This window comes from Colletotrichum fructicola, assembly GCF_000319635.2.
Source record: "Colletotrichum fructicola Nara gc5 chromosome Unknown KSG_Nara_v1_contig04, whole genome shotgun sequence".
Classification (NCBI taxonomy): domain Eukaryota; kingdom Fungi; phylum Ascomycota; class Sordariomycetes; order Glomerellales; family Glomerellaceae; genus Colletotrichum; species Colletotrichum fructicola.
This window is the reverse complement of record NW_027094054.1, coordinates 1933847-1961705: the sequence shown is the minus strand read 5'-3', so window position 1 is coordinate 1961705 and position 27859 is coordinate 1933847. Positions and strand designations below refer to the sequence as shown.

Here is a 27859-nt window from a genome sequence, read left to right as displayed (position 1 = left end):
GGACTAACTGGGTCGAAGCCAACAGTCCCAATTTGCTAGAAGTCGGTCGTAGAAGGAGAGAAGATGAGGAGGCTCCGGCAACGGCTGGGAGGGCCGTCGATGATGTTAGACTCCTGACCTTGGACAGTAAAAATGGGTGGCTGCAAGAGTTGTCGAAGGTTGATTGGGTGATTAGCGTAGCTAGCGTCTAAGCCGTGTGCTATCAAGATGTCGTGATAGTCCCTTGGAGATGATGGAGAGAACGTTGACGAGTTGATGAAAGTCCTTCTGCGGAGGAGGTTGATGGAGGGTAGTTAAGGATGCCCGAGGTGGCCACCAAGATGTATGTCGGGGGCTGGCGGTGCTGATGGGTCAGGATTAGATGCGGTGAAAGGTGGGATGCAGCTGAGCGGACCACTCATGACTCTAGGAACGAATCCCAGACCATGAATGGCCAAGGGGATCTTACGCACTGTTTATGGCCGGATCTACCTACCAGCGTGGACAGCCGGGTGAGGTGATGGCGTCTTGTAAGCGAGCTGGTGGATGTTGCTGTGTCGAGGAACTGGCCCCCAAGCTCCGTTCTTTCGAAGAGAAAGAGAGGCGGTGTTGATGTCGGGTTGTTGGGGTTGCGTGTTTAAAGTAGCAAAGCTTGGATTGTGTTTCCCAGAGACAGTTGACTCGAAACCTTGACAGGACGGGTTGGCCGGCGGCGGTATCGGTAGGAATAAGAAAGTAAGATCGAAGGGAATCGTCAGGAAGTTCGCAGGTCTATTGCTCCAATGTAACCGTAGTTCATTACACGACACAGACGACGACTAGACAAGGTCGGGAGGAGCCAGGTCTATTTGATTTTTTTTCTGTCCAGCCCTAGCGTAGTTCTCCCATGGCGGCATAGCGTTCTTATCGAGCCCTGGCAACTTGCCGGGGAGCTTAAGGTGCATGGGGGTGTGGTGGAGGAGGATGAACGCCGACAAGGATACGGATACCTGGTGAAGCTGCAGCAGCTTGTTGGGTTGCGGTGGACGTGTGCTGGCCGGGGTGCATGTTCCCAGGAAAACACCGGGGGGTCGCCCCATTCTCGGCGCCATAGGGTGCTCAGACATTGACAGGGCTTAGTCGACCGGTGGCTCTTCGTTCGGGACCAGAGACAAGTAGCGGTACAAGTCCCCTTCTGACACGACCGTACCTCTGTACAGGTTGTCTTGCTGGCTGTGTGTCTGTCTGCCTGCAAACTGTCTGCTTCTGCGTCCCCGTCGTCTGCAGTCTGCATCTGCGTGCCTTGCTTGGCTTTGACTGGGACCTTGACCATGACAAGTTTGTCTTTTTTTTTTTTTTTCCCCTCCCCTCGCTTCCTCACTTTCTCTGTTGTTTTGTTTTATGAGTCTCTCTCTCCGGGACCTGTCACGCGGGAAAACGCTTGTATTCCAGGAAGGCTAGCCATGCTTGCCGCACAGAGGATAAAAAGGTTCTGACTGCTGAGCCAGTCCGGAACGCCAGGAAGAAGACTGGGATATGCCTGTATATTTTCTCCTCGGACCAACCCAGCAATGACGGACAGAAGCGACGGATGCTTCGCAGCTACCGTCCGTCCAGAATGGCGCAGCCCGAACGCCTGAAGGTCTGTAGCAATTGCTGCTCGGCCGAGACTCTACCGGCAGCTTGTCATTACCAGAAGGCATAGCGAGATGACGATGCGCTCCGCAACCGTTATTGCGCTAGGGCAGCTTCGTCGACGGCAAGGATGGGAGCACATCTGGCGCTCCACGATATCCATCCCGTGCCTTATTTCGCACAGATGGGCTCCTGTGTATTGGTGTATATCGACTTTGGGCGACGGTCAGCAGCAGGCAGTCAGATATGCCTGAATGGAGAAGAGGTACTGCGATATCCCTCTTTCTGCACAAACATGTATCCCTCTGCATGATGCAAGGCTCGGGGAGGCTGGTCCAACACCGCTCTTCTGACCGACTTTGAGAGGAGGAAGAAACGCGGTATGTAGGACAATTTCTCCCTCATATCGACCGGTGGAGCGCGGAGAGAATGGTAGAGACTAGAGAGGAGAGGGAAAAAAACAAAATCGGCCGGGATTCGGAGGTCCCTGCGCTGGTCCCCGGGGAAGAAGCAAGAGAGAGAGAGACTTGAAGACGATGTCCTTGGGCCAGGCTCATGGAAGCTACCTGGACGCTAGCCGGCTTGTCGCCTAGCGTGGTTCGTAGAGCAAAAGTGAGGTCGACGGGTCAGGTACAACGGCATCTACGTACACGCGCTGCTGCTGGCCTGCTGGGAAGTACATTGTAATGCGGTGGTGGTGAGGTAGGTAGGGTCAAACGTCCAGGTCGACGGATCCCAGCAAAAGACTTTTCGTCCCAAGAAGTCCGCCTGTCTGGGGCGGGTTAGGATCCAAAGCCGCGTTGCTGAGGGTGATTGGAGTGAGCAGATCGCCATTGCTCCTCGCGCGCAAGCAGCAGAACCAGGACCAGTGTCTCGGCGGCAGGCCGCCCGCCAGTGTGTGGCACCCAGTCACATCCATTGTTCCCAGGGGTCCAGCCGGTTCGTCAGCTCTGAGGCGAGCCAGGCCTGGCAATGGAGCAGATGCCCGGGTGGGAATCCCACAGTCAGGCAGCCTGCAAGGAGGGTACTTTAGCCTTTTGCCATGTCGATTTGGCAGTTTGTCGGGCGGACGTCGAATCGGAAAGCCGGAGGCTAGCAGAGAGGAGCCACATATAATTCATTATGTGATGTGCAGCGGGCGGCAGCCACGTCGATTCCATCTGAATAACGGTGAGGTTTGGGAAGCCCGTCCACGGAGTCTGGGGGCGGAAGATTTCTGCCCTGGTTCGCATGGCCGGCCTGTAGAGGAAGAGGCGGAAACTCTGGCTTCTGGAATCTTGGATACGTGATCTGGGCAACGAGCTCGCACGTCGTAGCTGGTACTTGTGTATTGTCGTTGGATACGGTACGCTGGGCCTGACCTGACCGGACGCCAACGGGCGCTCATTGCATCATCGCCAGGTCCGTTTGATGAGGCGGCGGACATCGAGAGCAGGGGTGTCGTTTACTGTGTTCTGCACCAGCCCCAAGTCCAACAGCCAGGCGGACGGGAGGAGGCTGGAGCAGGCGGTTGAAGAAACGGAGAAAGGGTACTGCGCACCTAGCCATGGATGATGAGGCTAGCGGAACTTGGTAATCGGTCAAGTAGCTTGAAGCATGGCGAGATTGTTGGCGACGTGATGGCCGAGGGTCCCCGGGTGGCTATGCGCAACATGCGTGATGCGGTCCCTAGGCCTGGACAGAGTGTATGGAGACAAAGCTGCTTTCGGTAGAAGCAGAGAAGGCAAAGGAAATTCGTTGATGCTGGGCTCTGGTATGGGTGCTGGCTGGGTTGAGGGATGTTGGCGACGATGGGCATGACGGATGGGCGATGGGCGATGGGCAGATGAGAAGCAGTTCGAAATGGCATGGTGGTGGTTCCTGCCATGGCATCGCCTGCTAATTAACCCAGATGAGGAAAGAGAATGGAACCAGAGCTAAGCAGAAGAAACGATGGCGGAGCTTGAGGTGACGGGGACGGGACCTGGGCATATGTATCGTCACATACAATCACCGCAGGGTGGTACATGGCCATCAGAGTTTCCCAAGTGCCCCAGCCTAGTGCAGCGCTCCGGTCGGCATGTTTCTGTGAGCTGCAGGGGAGGCAGCTCTGGTGCCAGGAACTTGGTGCCAGCCTACGGATACCTCACCTTGGACTCACCTGGGCCTTACCTTGTTCCATTGAGAGCGAGGCCAGCTCAAGTAATGTCGCACCGCGCCTTAATAACGTGATGAGTTGCACAAGCACAGCATGACACCGCATTTATTAGAGTTGGAGCACGGCGCCAATAGCACGCATTCCTCAGGTGAGGCTCTAATCTCAGTCTCCTTCTTCTTCTTCAGAGGAACAGATGGATGATGGCCACTTACACCGGTGACCGGCGGACAAGGCTTGCGACATCAAGAGTCAGGCAAACTGCTCGTCTTCGATTGGGTATTAGTCGTCGCGAGTCCCGGTCCTTGGACCCTTGGCTTCCGAGGGTTTGGGCAGGCACGCGTGCTTTTCTTCCCTCCCTCCACACTCGCTTTGCTGCTGTGCTCAGATTTCCACTCAACTCAGATGAAGGCGATTCAGGTATTTTTACCACCCCCCCCCTTGCCCCAACTCAGCTTCAATCCCTTCCCTTACCGTAAGGTTCCTGTGGGATGGGATTAGGAAGGAAATGCCGCGCCCTCAGAAGTCTATTTGATGACGGAATTAGAAGGGACCGCTGGGTCAAGGCGCAAGATGCTTTAATGACTGACGGACGGAATTAGGAACTGGGGGACGGGGAGATGGGGACATAAACCAAGTACGGATAGAGAAACCAGAGCAAGAGACGGAATGATGGAGGGCGGGAGGGATGGAGCAGAAAGTAAGCCGGAAGAAGGAGGGGTCATGATTGAACGAGACTGAAGAGTGCATTCATTATTAGCACTTGACATAACAACAGATGAAGGCTGAGACCCAACAAGTGCCGTTCATCATTCCATTGCCAATGCCAGTGCCAATTTGCCTTTGCAACTCTTTCTGCACTCCTCTTTCTTCTTCTTTCCCCCGCCACCGGAGCGTCGTCCGTCTCGTCTCTGCCGCCGTTTCCCCCCGTGTTTTCTTCGTCCCAGCACCGCCCGCCGCGAACCTTCATCATAATAGCACACTCTATCTCAACACTGTTTACTGCCTAATACTTACTTTACCTTGCCTTTGGTGCCGCTTCCACCCACGTCGACGCCCCCCCGAGCCTCGATTCGAAGAGGGAATCCCATGCGCGGGCTGAGATCGATTAGACTTAAGCTACATACACCATCGACACCACTTACAGCACCGCTCTTGCGTCGCCGGAAGTTGTGAACTATGGCGTGCCCTCATCGCCCTCCCTCCATCACGGACAAGAAGCGATCCAGCCCAAACCAAACCAAACCAAACCAGACCAGACCAGGCCAATTGCTTTGCTCTGCTGCGATGTGATGCGATGCGATGCACAGCACAGCACAGCATAGGCATAGGCACGCGGTGTAAACGGCATCATCCACGTTGGACGACTTCCTTTTGGATGTTGGGCACCCATGGCGCATCCACATTCCTTTTGCTGCCCCTGTCCCTGACACATCACAAACCACCAGGTCCAGACAGAGTGCTCTCCTCCTCCTCCACCACCTCACAACTGTGAGGCAGAAGCCCGCCTGGGAAACTGAGAAACGGCCTCTCCACCGCTGCAATGAAGCTCCCCTGCTTGGATCCCTGCCGCCCTAGCCCATCCCAGCTGCACCTTGAACACGTTTTGGCTCCTCATTTTCCCTCGCGGAACACGGAAACCGCCCCTGGTCTGTTCTAACGTCACCGTCACCGTCTTTTCGAGAAGGAGAGACGAGGAGATGTGAAAGTCGATCTCGTCTCATCCACTTGTTAGTCTACCCTGTTACCTACCATAGCATGCCTGCCTGCCTGCCCTCGCCAGCAGCGGGACCCCGTACTTTCGATAGTACCGCCCTCTGTGCGTGCTGCGCGAAGGAGGAGGGCGTTCCGCGGCGATCATGATCCAAAAGACCAAACAGCTTCACGCTCATCGAAAATCCGACTCGTCATATTCCGGACGGCACTAACACCACTCACCTCCTCGTGCTGGCCTGGGTTTGCCGCACCAGACTCGGCGCCGCAACAGTCATACCGCCCCCATGCCGCAGCGACAACTCCGTGACAACACACCGGTGCAGCTGGCGCTTAACTCACGCAAACATGCCTCACTTGAGTTGCCTCCTCCAGCGCATCAATCAACTCTGCTGGCCCCCTCGTGAGCCCGACATTTCCGGCGATGGTTATTCCCGTTGTACAGGGCCATGGACGGGTGGTTAAGATCGTAAGTGTAAACGACGGTGAACCGAATCCATGCAAAGGCACGAACGTGACGATTCTGTCTACATGACTGCGTATGATTCAATCTGTCCGAGGTAAGCAACGGATCTGACCTGGCCTGCCCCCAAACATGATCCTCCTGCGAATAAATGAATAATAGCCTTACATATACATGACTTGATGTCAAGGTACAGCACCTCTCGCAAGGCGGTCAGTTGACACGCAAACTCTAACCCCCAAAACTGCGCCAGACTAACAGACCGACTGGTCGTCAAGATCCACACTCATACACATGCTGCATCCGCTCCGTGGACACCTACACTATGTATCGCGCGCATCGCATCGAGGCGGGCGGGTGGGTGGGTGGAATAAACTGGACTGGTCATGGATGCTCGCTCACCACCTCCTTCTCTGATCCCACCCGCGCTGCATCTCAAGATCCTCGTCCAGGCCATGCCATGCCATGCCGTAGGTACCATGCCATGCGAGCCCTTGCTCGCCTTCCCGGCCTCCTGGAACACCATTCACACGCAGCCACGGCCGGCCGCTTCTGGATCGAAGCCGGACGAGAAGCCTCCTTGGGGCATGGCAGCGAGCACGCTCCATCGGCGGGCCACAGCAGAGAGATGGCCACATCTTGCGTGCATCTCAGTCCACCACCGGCCATGGGGGGACAGGGTCCATGGACGGAAAACGAACCGTCCCTCAGTCAATTGCGGCATGTACCTCCCGCCGTGAGGGCGGTCCCGTCGCTAGGAAATCTCCAAGGAGGGGCGGAAGGGAAAGCTAGCACGAAGTACGAAGTGCGCAGAGTAGACTTTACATAGTGTAGTGCTCCGTCCTTTAGCAGCTCTGCTGGCCCAGCAGCAAACACGCAGCAAGCGCACATTTCATTGTTGTTGTAGATGACCCCAGAACAGCAGGACACGACATTGTGCAGGATGACGAGCCATCTATTTGTTTGTATACCGTTGCGCTGTTGCTACGCTACGGTGCTGACTGACTGACTGACACCAATGGAGAACAGCCGTTTCGTTCATGCTCGACTCGAGCAAGACATCTGGGTTCACTCATTCCTGCTCGCTCTCTGTCTCACTCACACACACTCTGTCTGTCGCTCTCACACACACACACACACAATCTTGTCTTTGCAACTTTCCCCACACCACTATCGATTTCGATGTAATATACCCTGCAAGCAACCTTACGAACTGAAATAACCACCCATGCTTTCCCAAGACTCTCTCCCAGGTTCCCAGAAATGCCCCAGTGAGCCGACACCGACTATGACCGACCACTGGCTCCAGCTGCCCGTCACACGGTCACTCGCTCGTCATGGCATGGGGGCAGACGAACAGTGGGAGAAGGAGAGACCCAAGACCCTCTCAATTCCCCCTCTCTTCGCGCCATCTCCACCCTCGATGGCCTCCCACCCGCGCCTTTTCACACATTTCTCATTTCTTCTTCGTATTATCATCTTAATTCTTTCGCCCTGGGGAGGGGAGCCTGGAGGAGGACGAGGAGGAGGGACTTGATTCTTCACATTGTCCTTTCTTTTTTTCCCTCCTTCTGGGTGTATGACCGACCCACTGGCACAGAGAGAGTATGACGGACGTTTGTCTGGTCTGGTCGCGTCCGTCGTGGTCGCCGGCAGCCACCGACCGCGCCGAACAAGACAGACAGACGGGCAGGGCCGGACGGGGCGTCGTCGTTGGTTGTCGTTCGTTCAGTGTTGGTTGGGCGCACGTCGGCCATGATATCACTCACCCGCCTCTTGTCTACCATAGTAAAGACTACGGATGCTACAGATGATATCTGACCCCTGGCCCCCGGTCACCGACGCACAGCACCACCCGCGGGACGTGTCGTCGTTGTACATACTTGCATGCACCATGCCGCCTGCATGAGCTGTATGCAAGGCCCCAGAAGGAAGGAAGTGCCATCTGCGGCCCAACATGCGGCCCCCCAACACACACACACACTCTCTCTCTGTCTCTGTCGGCCGGCTGCCCTTCCACCTTACCTTCTAAGGGCAGGGACAGGCCGAGTACAAAGACACCTGGCCATGTCGTCGCTCCAGAAGAGACGACACACGCGCTAGACCAGCGTAATCGACAAGGCAAGGCCGCCGCGGAGCCAGGGCACCTTTGACGAGAAGACGGTCATTGGTGCTCCGTACCCAAGGACCAGGTGGCCGCCCGCCGCCCATCAAACTCACTGCTCGCCTCAGCAAATGAATCGTTCCAAGAGAGTGGATAGGCGCAATAATTCCACGTTAGCTCGTCCGGGACTTTTCGTGCTTCCGCGAGCACCCCCAACCTACGACGTGAGTCCTCGCCAACCATGCCAGTAGCCTGCCAGGCCCCCTTGAGTCTGTCCTGGAGCTGGAGCTGGAGCTGGAGGCTGGCCAGAGTCTGGCACGCACCGCCTCGCAACCGGTCGCAACTGGCTGGCAAAGTATCCGGACAGACAGAGAGACGGAGAAGCACACTGACTGGTTTGCGTCGCCAGACAGAAACTCTATCCGTCAGGTACCACGCCTTATTACGTCTTGAGGAGCTTGGGGTGATTCACGGGTTGCGTGCGCATCTGATGGGCGGGGGGCTGAAGCGACGGCTGCACAGTCCTCACGGTCTTACCGCCATCTACACGCGCTCGTCTCTGCCGCGAAGCTCCCCGAACAACCCAACACCCCCCCGTCCGTCTGCTCCGTTTCCAAACGTGTGAAAACGTGCCAGGGCCACCATGCATCCGACATGCGTCACGCCTGAGTTGGCGAACTAGTGGCATATGCTGCCAAAGGTGACGACGGGAAGGCGGTGCAGACAGACAGAGACGACCCCAAACCAGACAGAGAAAAACGTCCAGTCCCAAACACCACACGCACGTTGGACGGACAGCAGAGCACCCTGCCCGGTACCAGGCCGCAAGACAAGATTACCTTCACACCCATCACGAGGCTCAATTTTGATCAACTTCCGAAGTGTTACATTTTGATACCACGGCGCGCGACATGGATGCTACTGAATAAGAACAAAACCCCAGGGCCTGCCGCCTCTCAATTCAAACGAGGTGGCCGACTCCTGGATTTTCAAGATGAACGGGCGCCCTCATCTTATCAGACCTTGTCGCAGTGTGCTCACAGGGACCAGAGTACCAGGACGAATGTAACATCGGTTCACGTTGGGACCAGCAAGGCACAAGGACATGCCATCGCCGCTGGTAGGGAAATCCGTGGATCAAGCTTTCATTTGCGCTCGTCGCAGCCGAAGCCGACGCAACCTAATAATAAGAGGCTCGCCGCCAGGCGGACAGGAGCAGCGAGCCAAGCCAGACTGCCTAGATCCATGGAGGGGGAAGAGAAAGATGAGGGGGGAAGCCTACTGCTATGCCACCCACCCCCCAGTTATGATGATGCATCTCTAGCATGCCGTGATTGTCACGGGGAGTTTAACTTTGTGTGATTCGGAAGCCACGGTGCGGGAGGGTGGGAGGCAGCATCTATACAGATGCCAAACCGGCGCCGACTCGCAGCCGCAGATGCTTTGCCGTCGGCCGTTCAAGACTGCACGAGAGACGGTTTCCGTGAAGCCTAACAGGACGTTATTGAGCCGCTGCATCTGGCCGGTTGCATGCCAGACGATAGAGTTGGTCCCCTCCCCGGTGTGGGCTGCAGAAACAAGAGAAGTAAACCCCGATGCGGCGATAGCGATTGCGCGCGCGCTGGTCCCCTCAAATGACATTCCATGTTCCATGGATGACACTATGAGGTGCGCGAGATGAACCCCACCGAGGGGCCGAGTCCTCGATTGTTTTTGATGAGACAACTGAGACATCTGCAACGATAAAATGAGCGCCGATATAACGATCAACTGCAACCGCGGCGAGCGCAACCATCGTGGAGCCAGCCGCCCTGATGAAGTCCCGTCGCGTCGGCCAGAGCGTTGCGTTGCGTTCGGGGCGAAGGGGGAAACAGCAACACACGCTGGGCAGACAGAACATGTTTGCTGCATCTCTCGGCAGTCGTCCGCAGAAGCAAGGACAGGCAGGGAGAGTTTCTGGCACATATCGATACTTCGTGGTGACTTTGTTGTCTGCAGTTGTGCTGGTGGTCTTGGATATTGCTGTTCCGCGAGCCAAACTCTTTTTTTTCTCCTGTGAAAGCAATGCTAACCACACCTCCGGATTCGGATTTGCGATAGGAAAAAGGCCACTTTGGCTTGCGGCCATTTCCCACCATTGCCCAATTTCTTTTGCGCGCACTCGTCCGCTCGTCCAAGCGCAGGAACTGTGTCGACATCGACAGGTCACATCAGCCCAAGGCAGTGTGAGTGCAGTGAGAGAGCAGCAGCACTTCAAAGCCTGTTCCCTGCCCGTGTTCGCTGTCCGGCCCGTCCCTAGCAATTTGGTTCGCCAGCTAGTCATACGCAGTACCATACATACATCCCACCAGTCAGCCGTGCCGTACCGGACATGGCTGGCGGTACATTTCCGTTCACGATTTGTCGCTAGTGTGATCCGGCAGAGCGAGCGAGCGCGCTGACCATTGCAAGCTGAGGGATGGTTCACGAGAAAGGAAAAGAAAAATGGAGAGCAAAGCAACATGCGCCGACGATCACTGCAACTCGGAGAGCCAGATGGGGTGGGCGCTCAGAGCTTGCGCCAATTTCGCAAAACTGTTAAATGAGGCCTTGCTAAACTGCACTTGGGTTAAACTGCCCAAGCAGTTGAATGACAAACAATCCCAATACAAGAGGCCAATGCTACGTTGACGGGAGTGCTGACTGAATGAGCGACACCGAGAACTGCCCAAACGAGGCGAGACGGCGGGAAGGGAGGAGGGAGAGACCATGGACAGCCCAGAAGAGGATGTGACGTGAGAATGGCATGCATTTGCAGCTGCAACTAACACAACGGTGCTCACACGGGCCGCGGTTCATGCGCCCGACACCACCCCTGGACGAGAGCAGCAGCAGCAGCAGCAGCAGCGCCTCGGAAACGGGAGTCCTTCATAGGAACGGTATTGCTACAGCACCAACAAGAGACAGGCAGACAGAGAATGTGATCAACGGGTTGCCAGCGGGTGACCCGTGCAGCTTGCCATGCAGCTCGCCGTTTGGAGCGAGAAAAGAGACGCCTGAACTGCTGCTGGGCTGCTGCAGTTCCATGGCCGGCAGCAGCAGCATACGCGCCCAACCGCTGACTGCTTGCCTGCTTCATGAGTGAGCTCTCTCCAACGTCACTTGTCATTGTCAACCGGTGAGGCTTACAATACGAGAGAGGATAGCGCCAACGGCCGATACGACGTGCCGGAAGGCTGTTTGAAGCACGTTGGAACCCCTTTCGTTGGTTCCTGTTCATCCATCAGTTCAATGCTACATGCCAACCCGTCTGTACAGTTCGTGTGTATCCGTACTCACAGCACTCTGTAAAAGTGACAACAATACAGCCCAGCCAGCCCGCTTGACCCGCATCGGCACCTGAGCTACACTACACGATTCATGGGCAAGCTACGGACGAGCCTCGCTGCAACCCCTCCTCGTTCGGGAAATTTGCAGACCTTCCCTCCACGGCTTGTGGGCGATCATGTGTCTGATCCCCCTCCCCCCTTGGTGATGGAACAGTTCGATCGGGGTTGCATAGCCTGCCTGGACTGGACTGGGCCATTAGCCTGAGAAGCCCTGTATTGCAACACAAACCTGGAGATATCCACCCCGTTTTGGGGGCCTTGATCGGTTCGTCTGTACCAAGGGCGCAGCAAACAATGTTTGATTCAATATTACATTGTTGCTGCTGTTGTCGTTTCTGCTTTGACCCTGCTCAATCTCGCAACAGAAGCTCTTCGGGGTGTTGGACAGATCAAAGACAGTCGACCATCACCCGCAGCGACGGTTCGGCACGTGAAACGGAGGGTTCGCAGGATGGAACCGTTAAGATTGGGAATCTGGTGAGCCAGTCGGAACCAGGGGTTGACTTCGACATCGCCCCCAAATGTCCACCAGACTTTTGGACTGCGTAACTCTTAAGGCGGTGCGCCGTCCTGAGTCGAGTCGCAGAGTACTGACCATCGTTCGTGTCGCAACCCGGACGGGAGAGGCGTGCTGGCATCCCCTCCTACCCCCGGACACACGCAAGTTCGCGGGCGATCTGAACATTGTTTCCCTTCGGTCCACACCGCCGTCCCGGAACACGCGCCCAACGTTCCCCGGGTTCCGGACTTGCTCCCAACCCCCCGGAAGCAGCTCCTTTCGGGCATGTTCTCGTCACAAGACCACACATGCACTTTGCTCTGAATAGTCACCAGCATCGATGGGCGAGCTAGCCTTTCTCAGGGAGCGGCTGCGCTTTTCCTGGCCGCCGAGCGCTTCCAGACAGCCGTTTGCTCGGACGCTTGGCGGACGCCTGGCGGACGCCATCAGGAGATTTTCGGGCGGGATCTGCTGGTGTTTATTTCACTCTATTGGTTTTTTCATTGCTTTTTCCCTCGCTCTCGATTTCTATCATCCCCCCAAATGCCGGGCTGATTGCGAATCAGTGCGATTCATTCTCTTACATGGAGTCGCGTATTGCAACCGCAGTCAAGGACGATGAAGGAAGCCTTTCACGTCGTTGATCTTGCGTCCTGTTGCACCGCTGAAGCCGGCGGCATATGAGGCTAAGCGGCCCGCCTTCCGTCGGCTTCACGCAACGAGTTGGGTTGCACGCGCGATACCTCCGTGTCTTCGGAACGAGATGCTTCGTCGCAAAAGGGCCAGATTGCAAGGTGGATAAGGGCTTCGGTTCGGTTCGGGGAGGAGAGACTCGGAAAAAGAGCCAACAGTATATCCTGTCCTCATTCCGGATTTTGTATCATTATCTCTTTTAATGGCAACTTTCTGACGTCCGTCACCAGAAAACTACGACTCCCGGTTCCAAGTGCAACTAAAGAAAGCGGAACCACTCGTTGTCGGGTTTCCTTCGGATAATTCTGGGGGTTGACAACACAGTGGCAGCAAACAACGCGCCGCATGCAGAGGACATCCCGGGTCAATTCTGCAAGGAATAACCAACGTCTCTCCTCATCGCGAAATCCCTCATCAACCTTTGGGTCGACAGGAAACTCTGAGATTCTTCTTCGTCACGTCAAAAACGTAATCGGACGGAAAGGGCCGCGCAATCATTTCACACCTCCCGCAGCACCCAGTAGTCATGGCATCATCCCTTCAACAGTGGAAGGTCGACAAGCCTTACCTCAACATCCACTGCGCGCTGGGTGAGGGGCCGTACCACGACAAGAAGAACAACCTCCTGCGCTTCGTCGACATCAAGAAGAAGCAGGTCCACATCGTCGACCTCGCCCGGGGCCCCGCGTCCCTGCGCACGCTGCAGCTCGACGTCCCCGTCGGCGTCACGGCCGACATCGAGGGCGTCGACCCCAAGGACCGCATCCTGGTCGGCCTCAAGTATGGCATCGCCGTCCTCGACCTGCAGACGGGCGAGTACGAGTACGTCGGCAAGCCGCTCAACGAGCAGCGCAACGAGCGGCTGAGGGCCAACGACGGCGCCGTCGATCCTCACGGCCGCTTCTGGCTCGGTACCATGACGGATTTCGGGTTGGGCGATTTTCAGATTGAAGGTATGTCGCAGCAGCCAGCCAGCAGCGAGGGGGGAAGTGGTTGAAGCGGTCTGACGGACGTCACGACCCATGTTCAGGCGTGCCGCCCGTTGTCGTGACAACGCACTTCTTCACCGCATATACTCCTCAAGCCCCCCCCCCCCCCCCAAAGGCAAACACACAGCAGCTATGAAGCCAACTCACGATACTGACTGCACCCAAAAGGCGCCCTGCACCGCTTCGACGGCACGTCGGGCAAGGAGGACGTCGTCAAGGGCCTCATGATCCCCAACTCCGTGGGCTGGTCCCCGGACAACACGACCATGTACTTCACGCACTCCACCGAGCGCAAGGTGTACGCGTGGGACTACGCCCCCGCGGACGGCGCGCTCTCGCGCAAGCGCGTCTTCTACACGCACGATGGCCCCGGCGAGCCCGACGGCTTCCGCGTCGACGAGGCCGGCAACCTCTGGCACGCCGTCTACGGCGAGGGCCGCGTGCTCAAGATCTCCCCCGAGGGCGCGCTCGTCGGCGAGATCCTGCTGCCCACCAAGGCCATCACCTGCGTGCAGTTCGTCGGCACCGAGCTCTTCATCACGACGGCCTCGCTGGGCGAGGAGGAGGAGGCCACGCAGGAGCAGCGCGAGAACGGGGGCGCGCTGTTCCGCGTCGACGTCGGGGTCAAGGGGCTCGGTTTCTTTGAGTTTAAGCTCTGAGCTGGCAGCATGTCCGCATGACGGGCCTCCTTTTGCAGGGTCGCTACGGAGTACTACGAGGGGAGGAGGGGGTGGAAAGTTCACGATGGAGTCAAGTGTCTCAGAAACTCCGGAGGGAAAGAAAGTTTTGATGGATTCGACGAGGGATGAGGTGACCCGGCGGGTTGTCAGGGTCCTTGACTGGTCACGATAGTAGAAACGTGGTTGGTGATGAATGACGAGAATGAAGCATACGACACCGCTCTTTGGGCTTTTCCTCCCCATCCCCATCCCCCCTTTTGCCTCCTCCGTCCTTGCCGCGCTTTGCAGTGCGGCTTCCCATTTTTTCGCCGCTGCTAAAGAAAAAACTGCGTGTCGAGTCGTGTCGTGGTCTCTGAGTGGCTCCCCCCTCTTCTGTTCCAGTCCCGGTCCAGACAAAGATCGTCAACACGACGCTGCGACGACACCTTTCGCAGAGCACACTCACATGAACCAATCCGTGATGCAGCCAGCAGCATACTCAACGAAACCTCCTGCGCTTCCTGCGGCTTCACGATTATTTTTTTCGGGTTCGAAAAGCTGCTTCGTGTCTTCACGTGTGTTTTATTGACTCGTGGCCATGTAAGTCGAGGGTTTGCTGGCCGGCTGGCTCTGCTATGCTGCATGTTGGCCCCCAACAAACCCCGTATAATTACACTAAAAAAGGACTGCAAGCAGCATGCAGGAGGCTCGCCTCACTTTCACACCGTCCAGGTGGAATTGCAGTTTGGGCACCAATGCCTAATGCCTCCGAGAGAATACATGTACACGTTTTTTCTGTCAGATTTACTGCACATTGTCACAGCTTCGTGCATACCCTTTCCCATCGCCGGGAACGTATGACAGCCAGCGAAAACGACGTGGGAACGACGCAGCTAGTGACGTCCGACATCGCTAGATGGGGCAAGCAAGGTAGAGAGGTAGGGTCGAGTAAAACCCAACCACACGCTGCACACGCCCACGCAATACAGACCACACGCCCGTCCGTCGCGTATCTGCATCTGCAGTCGACGTGGCAGGCCTCTCTCGTCCACGGCAGATTGTATGTGTACATGACACGCGCTCACGACCCTGTACCACATACTTTTGTGCTCTGTTTTCACCTCTCGTCTGCTGTTCACAAGAGTCCACCCCGGTTTTTCCAGATCGGAGAATTAAAGTGGTTCCCACGAACGAACGACCGGGGGCCTGCCGCATCGTGCAGTTAGATCGGAGCCCGAGCCGCCATGTCATCCCATCCCATGCTGGCTTCGCCTGGGCCTGAAGAGGCCGGGACGCACGCGGGATGACTTAGCCCTAGGGAGTTTCTGCACCTGGGGGCTAGTCTAGCCCGTACCATTCCTCCATCGTCGTCCATCCGGCCGGCCCCCCAATCCCCTGGTCTCCCGGACATCAGCCCCGGATCCATGGTTGGCTTGCCGCTTACCGCCGCCGCCGCCGACGTTCGCCGCCACGGGTGTCGTGTCTGGCCCCCGCCTGTTCTGTCCGCCACCGCTGGTTTCTGCCTCGTCGTCTGCACTACTTCAGTGCGTACATGCGTACCGGGAACAGTTCCTTGGGAAAGCCACGCTGCAGCTCCGTCCTGATTAGGCGGAGACCCGCTTCCTCGAAGAGGCTGCGGAACTTCTCATCCACTCTGTGTGTTTGTTGCACTTGCGTCAGTCTATGCAGGTGTCTTGCATGCATCCGTATACACGGGCCATTGGGGGCAAGGAACAAGGAAAGAGGGCGAGAAAACAGGGCCTGGCCGGCGTTTGATTCCGGCAGAAATTTTGCCACCGCGGTGGTTGGTGATGGAGTGTAAGGGACGAAAGCTCGGGAAGGATGAACGGGGCCGGGTAGAGCGCATGCTAACTCACCTTGTCACGCTGCTGTCGACATCGTCGAACAGGTCAACACCGCTAGTGCTCAGGTTCTCCTTGACGACGATCACGCCGTCGGTGGGAGCAATGACCTCCTTGCAACGACGCAGGTAGGCAACGAGCTGCTCGTCGGTCAGGTGGCCGACGCACCATTGGTTCCAGACAAGGTCGTAAGCGGTGCCGTCGAGGGGCTTCCACTCCTCGAGACCAATGTTGAAGACGGAACCGACGCCCAACTTCTCCTGAAGAGCGGCGGTGAACTTGGCGATGGGTTCGACAATGTCGACTTGTTCGGCTACATCAAGCATGAGTCCCTCTGTGATGCGGCCGATGCTGGGGTTCGAGGGTCAGCAGGGATGGTCGTGACATGGTACGGAGACTTGGGTCGGGGAGACAAGGGCAGGGGGTGTATGTCAGAGGTACCGGTGAGAGGTTCCGACACGAGGAGGCAAAATGGAGAAGGCCCAGGGCGCAGAACAACGGGGTCAGGCGAGGCAAATCATTAGCTCGGCCCGCCTTGCAGTGTCGTTGTTGCGGTGGGTTAGGGGAGAGGTGATGGGCATGGGATGGCGAAAAGAAGGGGTAGGACTGAGAGGACGTGAGAGGCGGTGAGGGAGTTGAGTGACGATATGGCGGTGAAAAGGGAAAATAACGACGGGGGTCCGTGTATGTCGGTGGTGGTGGTGGTGGTGTTGGTGATGTGAGATGGGAGCAACCAGAACCAAGCCAGCCGTCAACCTTCCGCCGGATACATGACACTTGAATGTAACGGGTACCGGATTGACGAACCCCTCGGACCTGAGAACAATGACAAGAGGAAAGCGAAGAGAGAGAAAAACTCACCCGGCCCCGCCTTCCAGAGCGCGGCTCACCGTCCGCAGACCGCTTTTCGTGCCGATGCCCAGCTTGGCCAGAAAGTTGCGCGAGCCCTGCAGGTCGACCTTGCTGATGTAGGGGAAACCACCCAGCATGCCGTTCACGTCGGCATCGATGCCCTGCCAGTAGGAACGGCCATCTTTGGCGTTGATCTTGGCGTCGGGCGGCGGTGTGGTGGTGGTGGCTGCTGCTGATGCTGCAGACTGATCTCCCGCTGTTGAAGATACGGCCGTGGCTGCGGGTGCCGTTCCTTCGTCGCCGGGCATTGTGACGCACACGCACGCGCACGCGCAATCTGACTTGACTGCCTCGGAGGTGGTGGGTGGTGGGTGGCGGGCGGATGCGGCGTGGTGGTGAAGAAAGATCGGAGGCGGTCGGGAGCGGTATGACATTGTTGAAGAACCGCGCCGGAGCTGCAATGCATTGACGTACAGGAGGGGGACGCTCGATTGATGCATATGGTACATTATGCGAGTCTGTCATTGCTTAATGGGGTAGACGAAAGAGATAGTCGTCTAAGCAATTATATCCATCTAAGCAGACAGATACCCACTGATAAGGCTGATAAGACACGCCTGCCGCCCCGGTGCCTGGCGTCATCACGGAATGCCCCTAAAACTAAGGTTAACTTTGCAACCTTAGTACGCCCGCCCGCCCGGGGCCTATCGACGCCCACTGCGCGCAATAAAGTTGACCTAAATGCTTGCTGAATTTATCTGCACTAACGGGAGTTTCTTTTGCCTTTAGTCTTCTTTATATCCATCTGAACCGCTTCCCCAAGCTTATCTCAGCTCATGCACCTGTCAGCCTTGCCCGTAAAAGCTACGTGGGATGCGCGACTCTCAACGTCTTTTCATCATGGGCGCGGGTGGTGACTACATGTCATCTGCGACTTCACGTCTCTCCCGCCGCGACATCAGCCAGTGCCCGTCTCTGATCTCAACTCTTGCATTGCTGCCTCATCTGCGCCCGAACAACAAGGTGGTTACGATCGACCGTTAATGCGGCCAGAACCGACCGCCTGGGACGCGCGGGCTCCTCGACGAGATGATTCACGTCGACAGATTCCGGATGGTTCCTCAGGCGACAGCTTCTCTTACACCGGTCAGGTGACTTGGACATTTCCCGTTTGGTAATTCTTGCGATGGCGCGATCAATGTTTGAAGGTCCGTCCAGACGACAGCAGCGTCCACAATCAGGAAAAAAAAGTCGCCGTCTCAAAAATAGGCCGTCGCTAGCGAACGGCAGCCATCATCCGCAGAACAATTGCTCCCATCGGCAATGTCAGAAGGACTGTCACCATCTCCAGATGAAGCAGATATTCCAAACCGGACCTCAACGAGGCAACTGTTCGTCTCCGCCGCGGGAGAGCAGGCGATCATAATGTGGAAACCCGGCTGCGACGTTCTTCGCGATGCGCTTTGGCGACTCCGGCAAAACTTGTCTCCAAACCACCACGGCTCAAACTTCCCGAAATACATCGACAGGCCACCGCCTGGCCCGTGTCTCGAATCGCAAAGATTTTCTTCCAAATCACCCAACCAAGCCGATCTTGGAGATCCAGTAGGCTCGCGAATCTGGGGTTGCCAAGACATGTAACCAACATGCAACCGCTGCAAACGGGCGTGGGATCCCTTTTGGAACAAAGGATCTGCAAATATCACGAGAAGGGGCAGACGTCCCTTTCTGTACAAGGCGTCACCCTGGATCCCTCGGCCACCGCCGTTGCACCTCAACGTCGACATCATGTGAAGCCCGTGGCGACACAGCCCGTTTCTCAGGTTCTGCGTGGTGCGGTCCAGGCTTTTTCGGCCAGCGAGGGCCTTGCGGCTGCATGCAGGCAGACTCGCAGCCGGGTCTTTCCTACACACTACCACGTTCTGATACTGGACCAGGGGGGGTCTGAACACCAGCAGACTGGGTCCCCTTTTCTTCCCCGCGGGGGCGGAACCTACGGATCGCGTGAGAGCTCGCCAGACAGGAATCCACTAGCAGTTCGAGGCAGTTGATGGCGCTCCCAATGGCTCGGTATTCCGGCAGGTTTTGTGGCGCATTCTGCTACTGAGGAGTACCGCCTGCTTCCCAAACCTAAGCCTTCCAGTGTCAAGAAAGCTTGATTGACAGCGGCGATCGACCTTGACCGGCACTTTCTACCCGCGACGCGTCAGTCTTTTGATCCTTTGCATCGCGAATATGCAAATTTTCAACGAGCTTTACTCGGCGACGAAGAGATCCGGAATTGGATCGAGCTCCATTGGGGGCCGGACGCTAGCGTCATGGGCAAGTATGCTTAGGCAGGTATGCTTACTTGACATCACCATGTCCTGGTCATTTGTAAACTGGGAAGATAAACGGTTCTTGACAGAAGTTACAATGTGCGTAATCCTCCAAGGGAACGGCTGAACTTCCAGCCTATCGAAAGCCTTCGTTCTCGGTGTCGAGTCGTGGATGGCAATGCAACGAATGGCTCTGGGCAGAAAGCGAAGCCAGGTCGGACGAGGCGAGGTGGTTTGAGGCGGTTTGACTTTTCTCGCCTCCTTGCAAGATGTTTTGCAGCTTGTGGCCCCGACGCCTTCGGGCCAGAAAGCTTACTGCCTCAAACGTGGTGAGGACTGCAAGGGGGGATCTTGCAAAAAAGGCACGAGCCAGACAAGGGCCGATCACCCGCGGCTGTGGTTATACCAGTGTGTGGGTTCCTGTTCCTCCTGCTTGGTCGCTGAGACCAGGCCAGGGGCGGCCATACAGATGAGAGCGCATTCGAATCAAGCATGAATAACCTTAGCTGGCGCTGTGGGGGTCTTTTCTCGTCTGCAGAGCATGATACGCGAGGAGGAAAAAAAGAAAAAGGAGAGATAGGGTGAGGGAGACTGGCGACATCGGACGAAGGATTAGAGTTTCGGTTGCTTCGAGCACCTTGCCCCTTTGAAGGTCTGGATGTAAGGGACTTTGGACGACGATGGACCGAGTTCCGAAACACGACTCTGCGGTTGGCCTGACTCAACGGTGTTGCTATTCTGAATGATGCGATGAGAGAGGCAGCAGCAGCAGCAGATGCACCATCTACACAATCCGGTCTCTTCACGCGAATCCTGGGAGTGGCTCAGCACATCGCGCCTGGACATTGACATCTGTCTGCCCCTGGGCTTGGGGGTTTCAGGCTCTCGGTCACCCTCTCTCGACATGTTCCGCTTCACGCCACTCTCAGTCTTGTTGAGGTCCTTGTTTGGGACGAGAGGCGGGTGAGTACATAAAGGCTTCAACCCATCCTCTCTCTTGGCGGTTATTGGATTGATTCGACGGCAGGCCTCACAATACCAGATTTAATACATACATTCCCTTACAACCAATTTCAGTTCATCAAATCGACCGGGTTCGATTATCTAATTCATCAATAACTTCGGTTTACTTCAGTCCAACAAAATGAAGTTCCTCACATTCTCCCTCTTCCTCGCCTCGACACTCGTTAGCGTCAGCAGTGCTCCCGCCGATGTTGATAGCAGGGCTGTTACGTAAGTCACAGTTGCAGTATCTCAGCGAACATTATTAACACGCATCGCAGTTTCACCAACTATGATCAGCAGTTGCAGGAGCGCGACCAGGAGCCCCGCGGGGTTTCCGTCCCCTCCTTCAACGGAGTTGAGACCACCAGCGGTGTGATCGCCGACGTTCAGGACGAGGAGGAGGCCGTCCCCGTCCGCGCCCGCCAGCTGCTCAAGAAGAAGAAGGGCAAGAAGGGAAAGAAGGGCAAGAAGGCGAAGAAGGCTAAGAAGGCGAAGAAGGCCGCCAAGGCTAACGCCGGCGCCGCGAAGGCCAAGGGCAAGGCCACTCCTGCTGCCGGTGCTGCCAAGGGTAAGGGCGCCGCTCCCGCTGCTGGTGCTGCCGGCAAGGGTAAGGGCGCTGCTCCCCCCGCCGCCGCCCCGGCTGGCGGTGCTGCGGCCAAGGGCAAGGGAACCAACCCTCCCGCTGCTGCTCCCGCCGGTGGTGCTGCTGGTGCTCCTCCTCCTGCCGCCCCGGCCGCCGCTCCTCCTGCTGCTCCTCCTGCCGCTCCCCCTGCTGCTGCTGCGAAGCCCGCTGCTGCTGCTCCCGCCGCCGTCGCCCCGGCTCCTGTCGCTCCTGCGCTCCCCGTCGCCAAGCCCAACTAAGCTATCTGCTTTTTGCGGTGTTGGAGGCGTAATGGAAGGGTCGCCGGCACTGGTGCCGGTTGCTTGATTCACGAGGGCTACGGAAAGCAGAGTACCAGGACAGTCTACGGACTACTGGATCTGTAACGATATGACAAAAAAAGCTTATTCTACACAGGAAGTCCGGTCCTAAGGGGTTCTCCAGCCATTTGGCTTGGACCGGCGCTGTACGGAGGGTTCAGGGGTAGTTGAGACCGGAGCGCGGAAGTACATAGCCACGACGAGCAATTCAAGCGTCAGACGATTTCTTTCTCAATGGTCATGTGTTTGGTGATTTCGTTTGCAGTCTTCTCGGAATCGGGTCCGTATTGGCCCAAGTGACATCAACAACACCGTGATCCGATAGATATGACACGAGATATCTTGGCGCTATGATGCCAATTATAGGGGTTTATCGTTTCATGGGTTGCCCGTCCACAGAAACATGTTTCGTGTGTTGGTCAGTGCTCGGGCGCATGCGGGTAATACGCCATGTACGTTGCGGTCGTCTCGTCTCTTTGCGTGCAAAAAGCGTAAATCGCCGCTGTGTGGGTGTGGTTGATTCGAACAAGAACGCGACGGAAAAAAGAAGGTTGGCACAAGACGGGCCTCCATCTCTCCGGAATCTGATCGCCATTGCGAATGCAACCCTCTCTGATGGGTTTTGCGGAGTGGATGGCGGTCCACTCGGACATTGAATCACAATCGCACAATTCTGTTTGATTGGAATTGACGGGACTTGGCGAAATATCTGACAAAGGCGCTTCGCTTCGCCCCTCGCGCGCAAACATGTTGCCTTTTTGGAAACTGTTCCGGGATGGGCTCTGGTGACCGAAATGCTCCGGCCGATCCACCCGGGAGCCCGGCCTGCGATGAGCCAATGAGCACCCCTCGTCAACGACTCAAGCCTTTGACGGGAATCCTTTCGCTTCCCTTCCCATCCGAGCGTTTTTTTCTTCTTCTGCGCCGTCATACCTGATCCACCGACCAACGTCGAGTCCACTTTTCCTTGGTGTTTCCTCTCTTTTCTCCCGCCCGTTCTCCACTGAACTAGCTCATCGTCTCCAGTCTCGTGCTCATGCAAAGAAAAATCTCTTCGCCGGGCCCCTCCTAGCGTCTTGAGCAGGTTCTGCGTCTCGTCTTCCAACAACCACCTCGGCTCATTCAGCTGAAGCGGCCGGTTGGCCCAATGGCAAGGCGTCTGACTACGATTCATCGTGCAATCAGGAGATTCTGGGTTCGACCCCCAGGCTGGTCAAGTTACTTTTTGTTGCGTCTTCACATCTTGGCGGCACGGTGATCTTTTTGATGATGCTTACTACACATTTGTTTCGACACTGGCCCTGTTTGCCGTCAGTGTACACAGACTTGTGTGCTGTGTTTGTCTCTTTCAGCTTATTGTTCCTTGAGAAGGACGTTGGTCGTCGTCAAATATTCAACGACGTCGAGTCAATTCCTGCCCGTGGAGAAATAACGATAAGCTTAAAAAGGTGACAGAACTCAGTGAGGCGCTAGTCAGAAGTTACCACAGAGTTTGATCTCGCGTGGCCCGTCGCGTGCTGCGATGTGGCCTTCGCCCTGCATAAACTCAAGCCGTCATTCTGAGCTTGTTTGCTAGACGTCATGACTTGGAAGGGGTATCTTGGTCAACGAAATGGCCCGCGCTGGCAGAATTCGTAGACAATTTGATGAGCTGTGGTGAGAATTAATACTATTTCTGAGGCGAAGCCATTGAGAAAGGAGGAGTTCAGCGACCGATGAATTCTGCGGCAGCCTGGCGACCGACTGCCTGAGCGCTGTGTCCGAGGCCTTCCCCTCTGATCACATCAAGGGTTCAGGGGTCCCCTCGACAGCGTCTAGGTTCAACTTCGGTAGGCGTTAGAGATGTCTTATCCCCGAATGTCCTCTTGGATCTAGGAGCATATCCTTGGATGACTTTTCTTGTCGCAGTGCGCGCAACCTCACTTATGCAATACGACAAAGTTTCGATGCTTTTTTGTCTCATACCAGATCAAATTTGGTTGCACGCTTCACGTTGCAACCGCACGACGTATTCTATCAGTCTCTTTGTATTTATCTTTTGCGCCTTCTATAACTCATCCGGTTGAACTAATGCTCCAAGTCTATGCTTCTCGTGGGTTTCCTCGCATGTCTATGCTACTACTTTTGGTCTTGTTACCGCCCCTGCCTGGCCTCCAATGGCTCTCTGACTTCATCTCATGAGTACCAGTCTAAACACTTCATGAAAAAGTCCTCGTGGTCTGTTTGGTTTCGGTCAAGCTCAAAGAATTTTTCGCCTGGGCCGGCGACGCGTACTCTACCGTCGATCCCATCCTATGACAGCAGGCCTACATCAACGCATGCGAACTTCTTTCCGTCTTCTTCTGGGTATAACAAGACAAGATATGGCGAAGACGGGACCTTGACAAATGATGCTATCTTTTGCTCGGGTGCGACTCGAACACGCACCGCATAGACCCCGCGAGGATCGTTTGCCTGGCGAGCTTGATCGATTTTCAACGCCTCCGTGAAAATGGGCGGCGCCGTGATGTAAGCGTTTGATAGCTGTGGATCCCATCTTTTGTGAAGAACGTCTGCAAGTGCCCATATCGCCATCTTGACCGGACCGTTGTCGTTCTCGTAGATTCCGTTGCAGACACCCAGAAGCCAGCGGATAGCGGCTTTATTGGCTTGGGAGCTGTCCGAGATTATTTGTGTTAGTTTATTCATCGCGGCAACGAATTCATGCTCAGGCGTATCTAGGCGTCCCTGCCGGATTATGTGGAGGATATGGATGAACAGCTGGCCCACTACTCTCACGCAGCTGTAATCCCATGCAGATGTAGAACGATCTGGCTTCCACGTGGTCTCGATAGACCATTGGCGATACTTCAGGGATGTGGGCTGAGCTTCCTTCGAAATGACTTTCTTGAGTTCCTATTCAAGGCCAAAGTCGATGAAGAATCCTTCCCATCTGCTGGTCTTGTGTTGAAGATAGGTGTTCTGTCTTGTCAAGCTCACAACCTGCTGTTCGAGTTCACGGATATATTCCCGGAGTTCGGGACCCTGGAGTGAGTCCATGGTTGACAATATGGGCAAGTCGCAGCATTCAGTGGCGTTTCTCAGCTCGAGTTTGGGCTTCGTGTAAACTGATGGCGATTGGCATCTAAAGAAGCTATCGGTTCCGAGGTAAGGTATCCTGGTGTGAGTGATGTTAGTACACAATCGCCGCCGTGTCCGTTCATTTTACTGACCTATGCACTGAGATCTGCTGGAAGAATCTTGTCGTGAAGGTCTGTGTTCAGTTGAATGATGTTTCTGGTCGTTGCCTGCGGGAGGTGTTTCTGGAAGATACGACTGGTTTTGGTCGAGCCCCAGAGATACTTGAGGAGAAGGGAAGCAGGTGGCCATGGGGAAGGTAGCTGAAGCGCGACTACCTAGTTAAGGGCGGGATCCTGCCTTACCTACGCGACCTTGATCTGGGCCTTCCCTATCTGCGAAGTTCTCTTGCTTCCAAAGTCTACCTGGCTTTCGATCACACCTTCCATCAGATATCATCTCCCAACAAGAGCTCATAACACATTGACGACGGCAGTCACCTCGAACACAACGAAAACAACAGACAATATAGAGACAACAAGTTCAAACTGGATTAAGGGTTTGGTGCGCCATCACACGGTCGAATATCCACTTGGGTTCTCGTGCGATCAACCCCCCGGCAAGAATCACCAACAGGGACGCAGTTTACCGTGGCGTCCCACCTTTCCTCGTGTGCCGTCCAAAGAGACCTGCCGTCCTGGGTCCTGCCAAAGTAACTCCTGCCAAGATCCTGAATCGGGATATCACGACATGACACGGCCAACGCTACCCATTTAGAATGGTCCTCTTGAAAACCCGTACAACCTGACGCTGTACTCCAGCAACTGACCGCCTTGGGGAACAGTCTATTCAATTTCGGCCTGTATTGCTTAAACAAGTCATATCCTTTGTCAAACGCATACCCAGGAAGACACATGGTGTGTACTGAGACTATGCTTTCTCTCGTCATTGTATGTTTGTTTCCCTCACTCTCTGTCGACATGATCTAACGGTCCGTCAAAGTTCCCCAATGCTTCACCCAAAGAGCAACACTGTTGGCAGCCGCCCGGAGCCCCTCAAGTATTGCATGTCATGGTGTTGGAGGAAAAGCTATGAATCACTGCCTCTCGCTCTTTCCACCATTTCTACCCAAATTCTTGCCACTACGTCTCTCGCGTTATATGTTTCCTGGGCACTCTGTGAACCTCTCTGTGAAAACCGCCAGCACTCTCCAGGTGTCTTTGAGATACAGCTTTTAAAAGAGTAGAATCAGTGAACCACTGACTACCTAGTCGTTCCTTCTTTTTGATGTCCTGGTGATAGCTTCATCCCTGAGGACCCCACAAAATCTCACCTCTCTGCTCTTCTGACTTCCTCTTCCACAGCAACATTTCACATTCACCATCAGTTCCCAGTCATCCACTCTCGGGAACTGAGAAGGCTGCACATTGGTGCTTTTCGTCACTGCGCTTTCTTTGCTACCGCACCCTACGAATTAAATAATTTTCTCTTTGCACTCCGGTTTCCACGACACCACATCTCCCCAAGTCTTTGACATTGCATCCTTACTTCTCACTACACGACCAAAAACTCGCTACCTGGAGTGAGAAGACAAGCTGATACCGGGGCCGCAGCTTCCTCAATTCCTCCTCATCTGCAGTCCTCAACCCAGCCTACAAATATCACCCTTTTTGTTCTCAACCCCCCACGCCAAACTCTCCTCCACAACGAATCATCAATTAGCTCCCGACTTTCAACCACCTAGCTGAAGACCAGTTCGGTCAGACGTACGAAAACAAGATCGAAAGGGACTGACGTGTCGTTCCTTCCTCCCTCCACCCCTTGGTTATTTCACCTCATCACTAGCATAAATATCCGTCACCCGCTTCGACTGTCCCCACACAACACAACATCACAACCACACAAAGTGATTCACCACAACAACAGTATTCGCATTCACCATCCACCCGGTATATATCAACGACCACCCATCAACATCATCCTTCCAATCCCACCCGACAATCGCCACCATGGTCAACACCAAGTCTCCCGAGCTGGTCGAATACCACCAGTTCCTCATCAACCGCATTCCCTCCAACGTCACCGACGCCTTCCGCATGGCCATCATCGACGTCATCGAGCAGCGCGTCGAGTTCCCCGACCCCAACGACTGCAACCTCCTGTGGTACATCCAGAACGAGTACGAAAACGACCGCGAGCCCAAGGCCGCCGAGGTCGTCGCCCTGGCCCTGTGCTACGAGAAGGGCGCCATTGAAGGCGGCATCTATGACATCCAGCAGAAATACTATGCCAAGCACTCCGACCTCGCTCACAACATCCACAAGTGGACCATCGCCGGCATCGCCGGCCTGCCTGTCCAGGAGACGGATGAGAGCGGCACCGCTTCTCCTGACGCCGAGTTTGCCGACCTTTATGCTTCTCTGCAGCAGCCTGATCCGTTCACTGGGCTGTTCAATGATCCGTCCGAGAGCTCCAAGGATAAGGGAAAGCGCAAGGCCTCTGACGAGGACGACGAGGCCGCCAAGCGCGCCCGGCTGTCTCGCCTCTCCCACAACGACTACACTGACAACGAGGACACACCCCTCCTCAACAAGCTCATGGCCAGCGCCTTGGCTCCTCTCAAGAAGTCCTCCAAGAAGGGCACCGCAAAGACCGCTGCTTCATCCTCCCGCAACCAGAGCCAGGACGCCAACCCCGGCCCGACCGCCGCCCTGATGGTGACCTCCTTTCCCCGCGTTCCCATGACCGGCAACCACGCTGCGACTTCCGACAGGAACAACACGGCCCACCGTCAGATGCCCGTCACTCCGGATGCCAGCTCTCACCGCACTAGAGCCAGCCCCGTAGAGAACCCGGAGGCCGCCATGACAGCCCAGACCCAGGCCATAATCGACATCCTCCACAAGCAGGCCACCGACAAGCTGGCCCACGCTGAGGCTCTCCGCAAGGAGAACTCTGCCGCCCTCGACCAGCAGCCCGCTGACATGGACCTGGCTGCTCTGGCCGAGCACGTAACCCACACCAACGGCCTCAACTCCCGAATCCACTCCTACCACGAGAGCGCCATCAAGGATCTGAGCGAGGCCGTCCGCCTCCAGCGTGAGCAGGACAATGCCTCCTTCAACCGGCTCAACCACATGGAGAGCATTCTCAGCGTGATCGGTAGTGCCGCCCGCTGCACTCTCAACCGCACCCACGAGTCTGAGAACTGAACGAGCACGTCCGTCAAAGAGGCAGCTTGTACGAACAAAGCATTTGGAACCATGCCCAAACTTATGAGATTAAGGGCGATTTTTGATTTTTTTGCAGGTTGAATTGAAGATTGGAGAAGGCTTGGCAGGTAATGAAGTTGGTCCGGAAAGCTCAGGAGTATTCAAGGCATTGGACAAGGATTCAGATACCCAGGAAGGGGATTGTTTTTCGCAAAGCTAGATAGATTGGGCCAGACCTTGCTGAATACACTGCATTGAATGAGAAGCTTTCACTCATGATGTTGTTGACATACCATGATGCCTAACTGCTAGACTACTCGTTGTCATATGCTTGCTGTGATGAGATTCCGCTGTTGCCTTTAGTACGCAGTGCAGATAAGCTTCAGGCAGGATGTCTTAAACAGATGAAACTCTCAA

General features: G+C 55.7%; 4 protein-coding genes across 4 annotated transcripts; 3 read left to right on the top strand and 1 right to left on the bottom strand.

The window, feature by feature from the left end:
• Nucleotides 1–13093: 13093 nt before the first annotated feature.
• On the top strand, nucleotides 13094–14215 carry yvrE (putative sugar lactone lactonase YvrE; the record flags this gene model as incomplete). The annotated part of the gene is made up of 2 exons (XM_032035946.1): nucleotides 13094–13520; nucleotides 13725–14215. 2 exons carry the CDS (start codon nucleotides 13094–13096, stop codon nucleotides 14213–14215), a joined length of 918 nt encoding a protein of 305 aa, XP_031885179.1.
• A 1536-nt stretch (nucleotides 14216–15751) lies between these two features.
• Nucleotides 15752–17237, bottom strand: tae1 (Alpha N-terminal protein methyltransferase 1; the record flags this gene model as incomplete). Its single annotated transcript, XM_032035945.1, has 3 exons — nucleotides 15752–15869; nucleotides 16093–16428; nucleotides 16939–17237. The coding sequence occupies 3 exons, from the start codon at nucleotides 17235–17237 to the stop codon at nucleotides 15752–15754; spliced, it is 753 nt and encodes a 250-aa protein (XP_031885178.1).
• A 2914-nt stretch (nucleotides 17238–20151) lies between these two features.
• Nucleotides 20152–21113, top strand: CGGC5_v007372 (uncharacterized protein; the record flags this gene model as incomplete). The annotated part of the gene is made up of 4 exons (XM_032035942.2): nucleotides 20152–20210; nucleotides 20275–20323; nucleotides 20383–20480; nucleotides 20531–21113. 4 exons carry the CDS (start codon nucleotides 20152–20154, stop codon nucleotides 21111–21113), a joined length of 789 nt encoding a protein of 262 aa, XP_031885101.2.
• Nucleotides 21114–26239: 5126 nt separating this feature from the next.
• CGGC5_v007371 (uncharacterized protein) lies at nucleotides 26240–27442 on the top strand (the record flags this gene model as incomplete). Its single annotated transcript, XM_032035941.1, has 1 exon — nucleotides 26240–27442. One exon carries the CDS (start codon nucleotides 26240–26242, stop codon nucleotides 27440–27442), a length of 1203 nt encoding a protein of 400 aa, XP_031885152.1.
• Nucleotides 27443–27859: the final 417 nt, after the last annotated feature.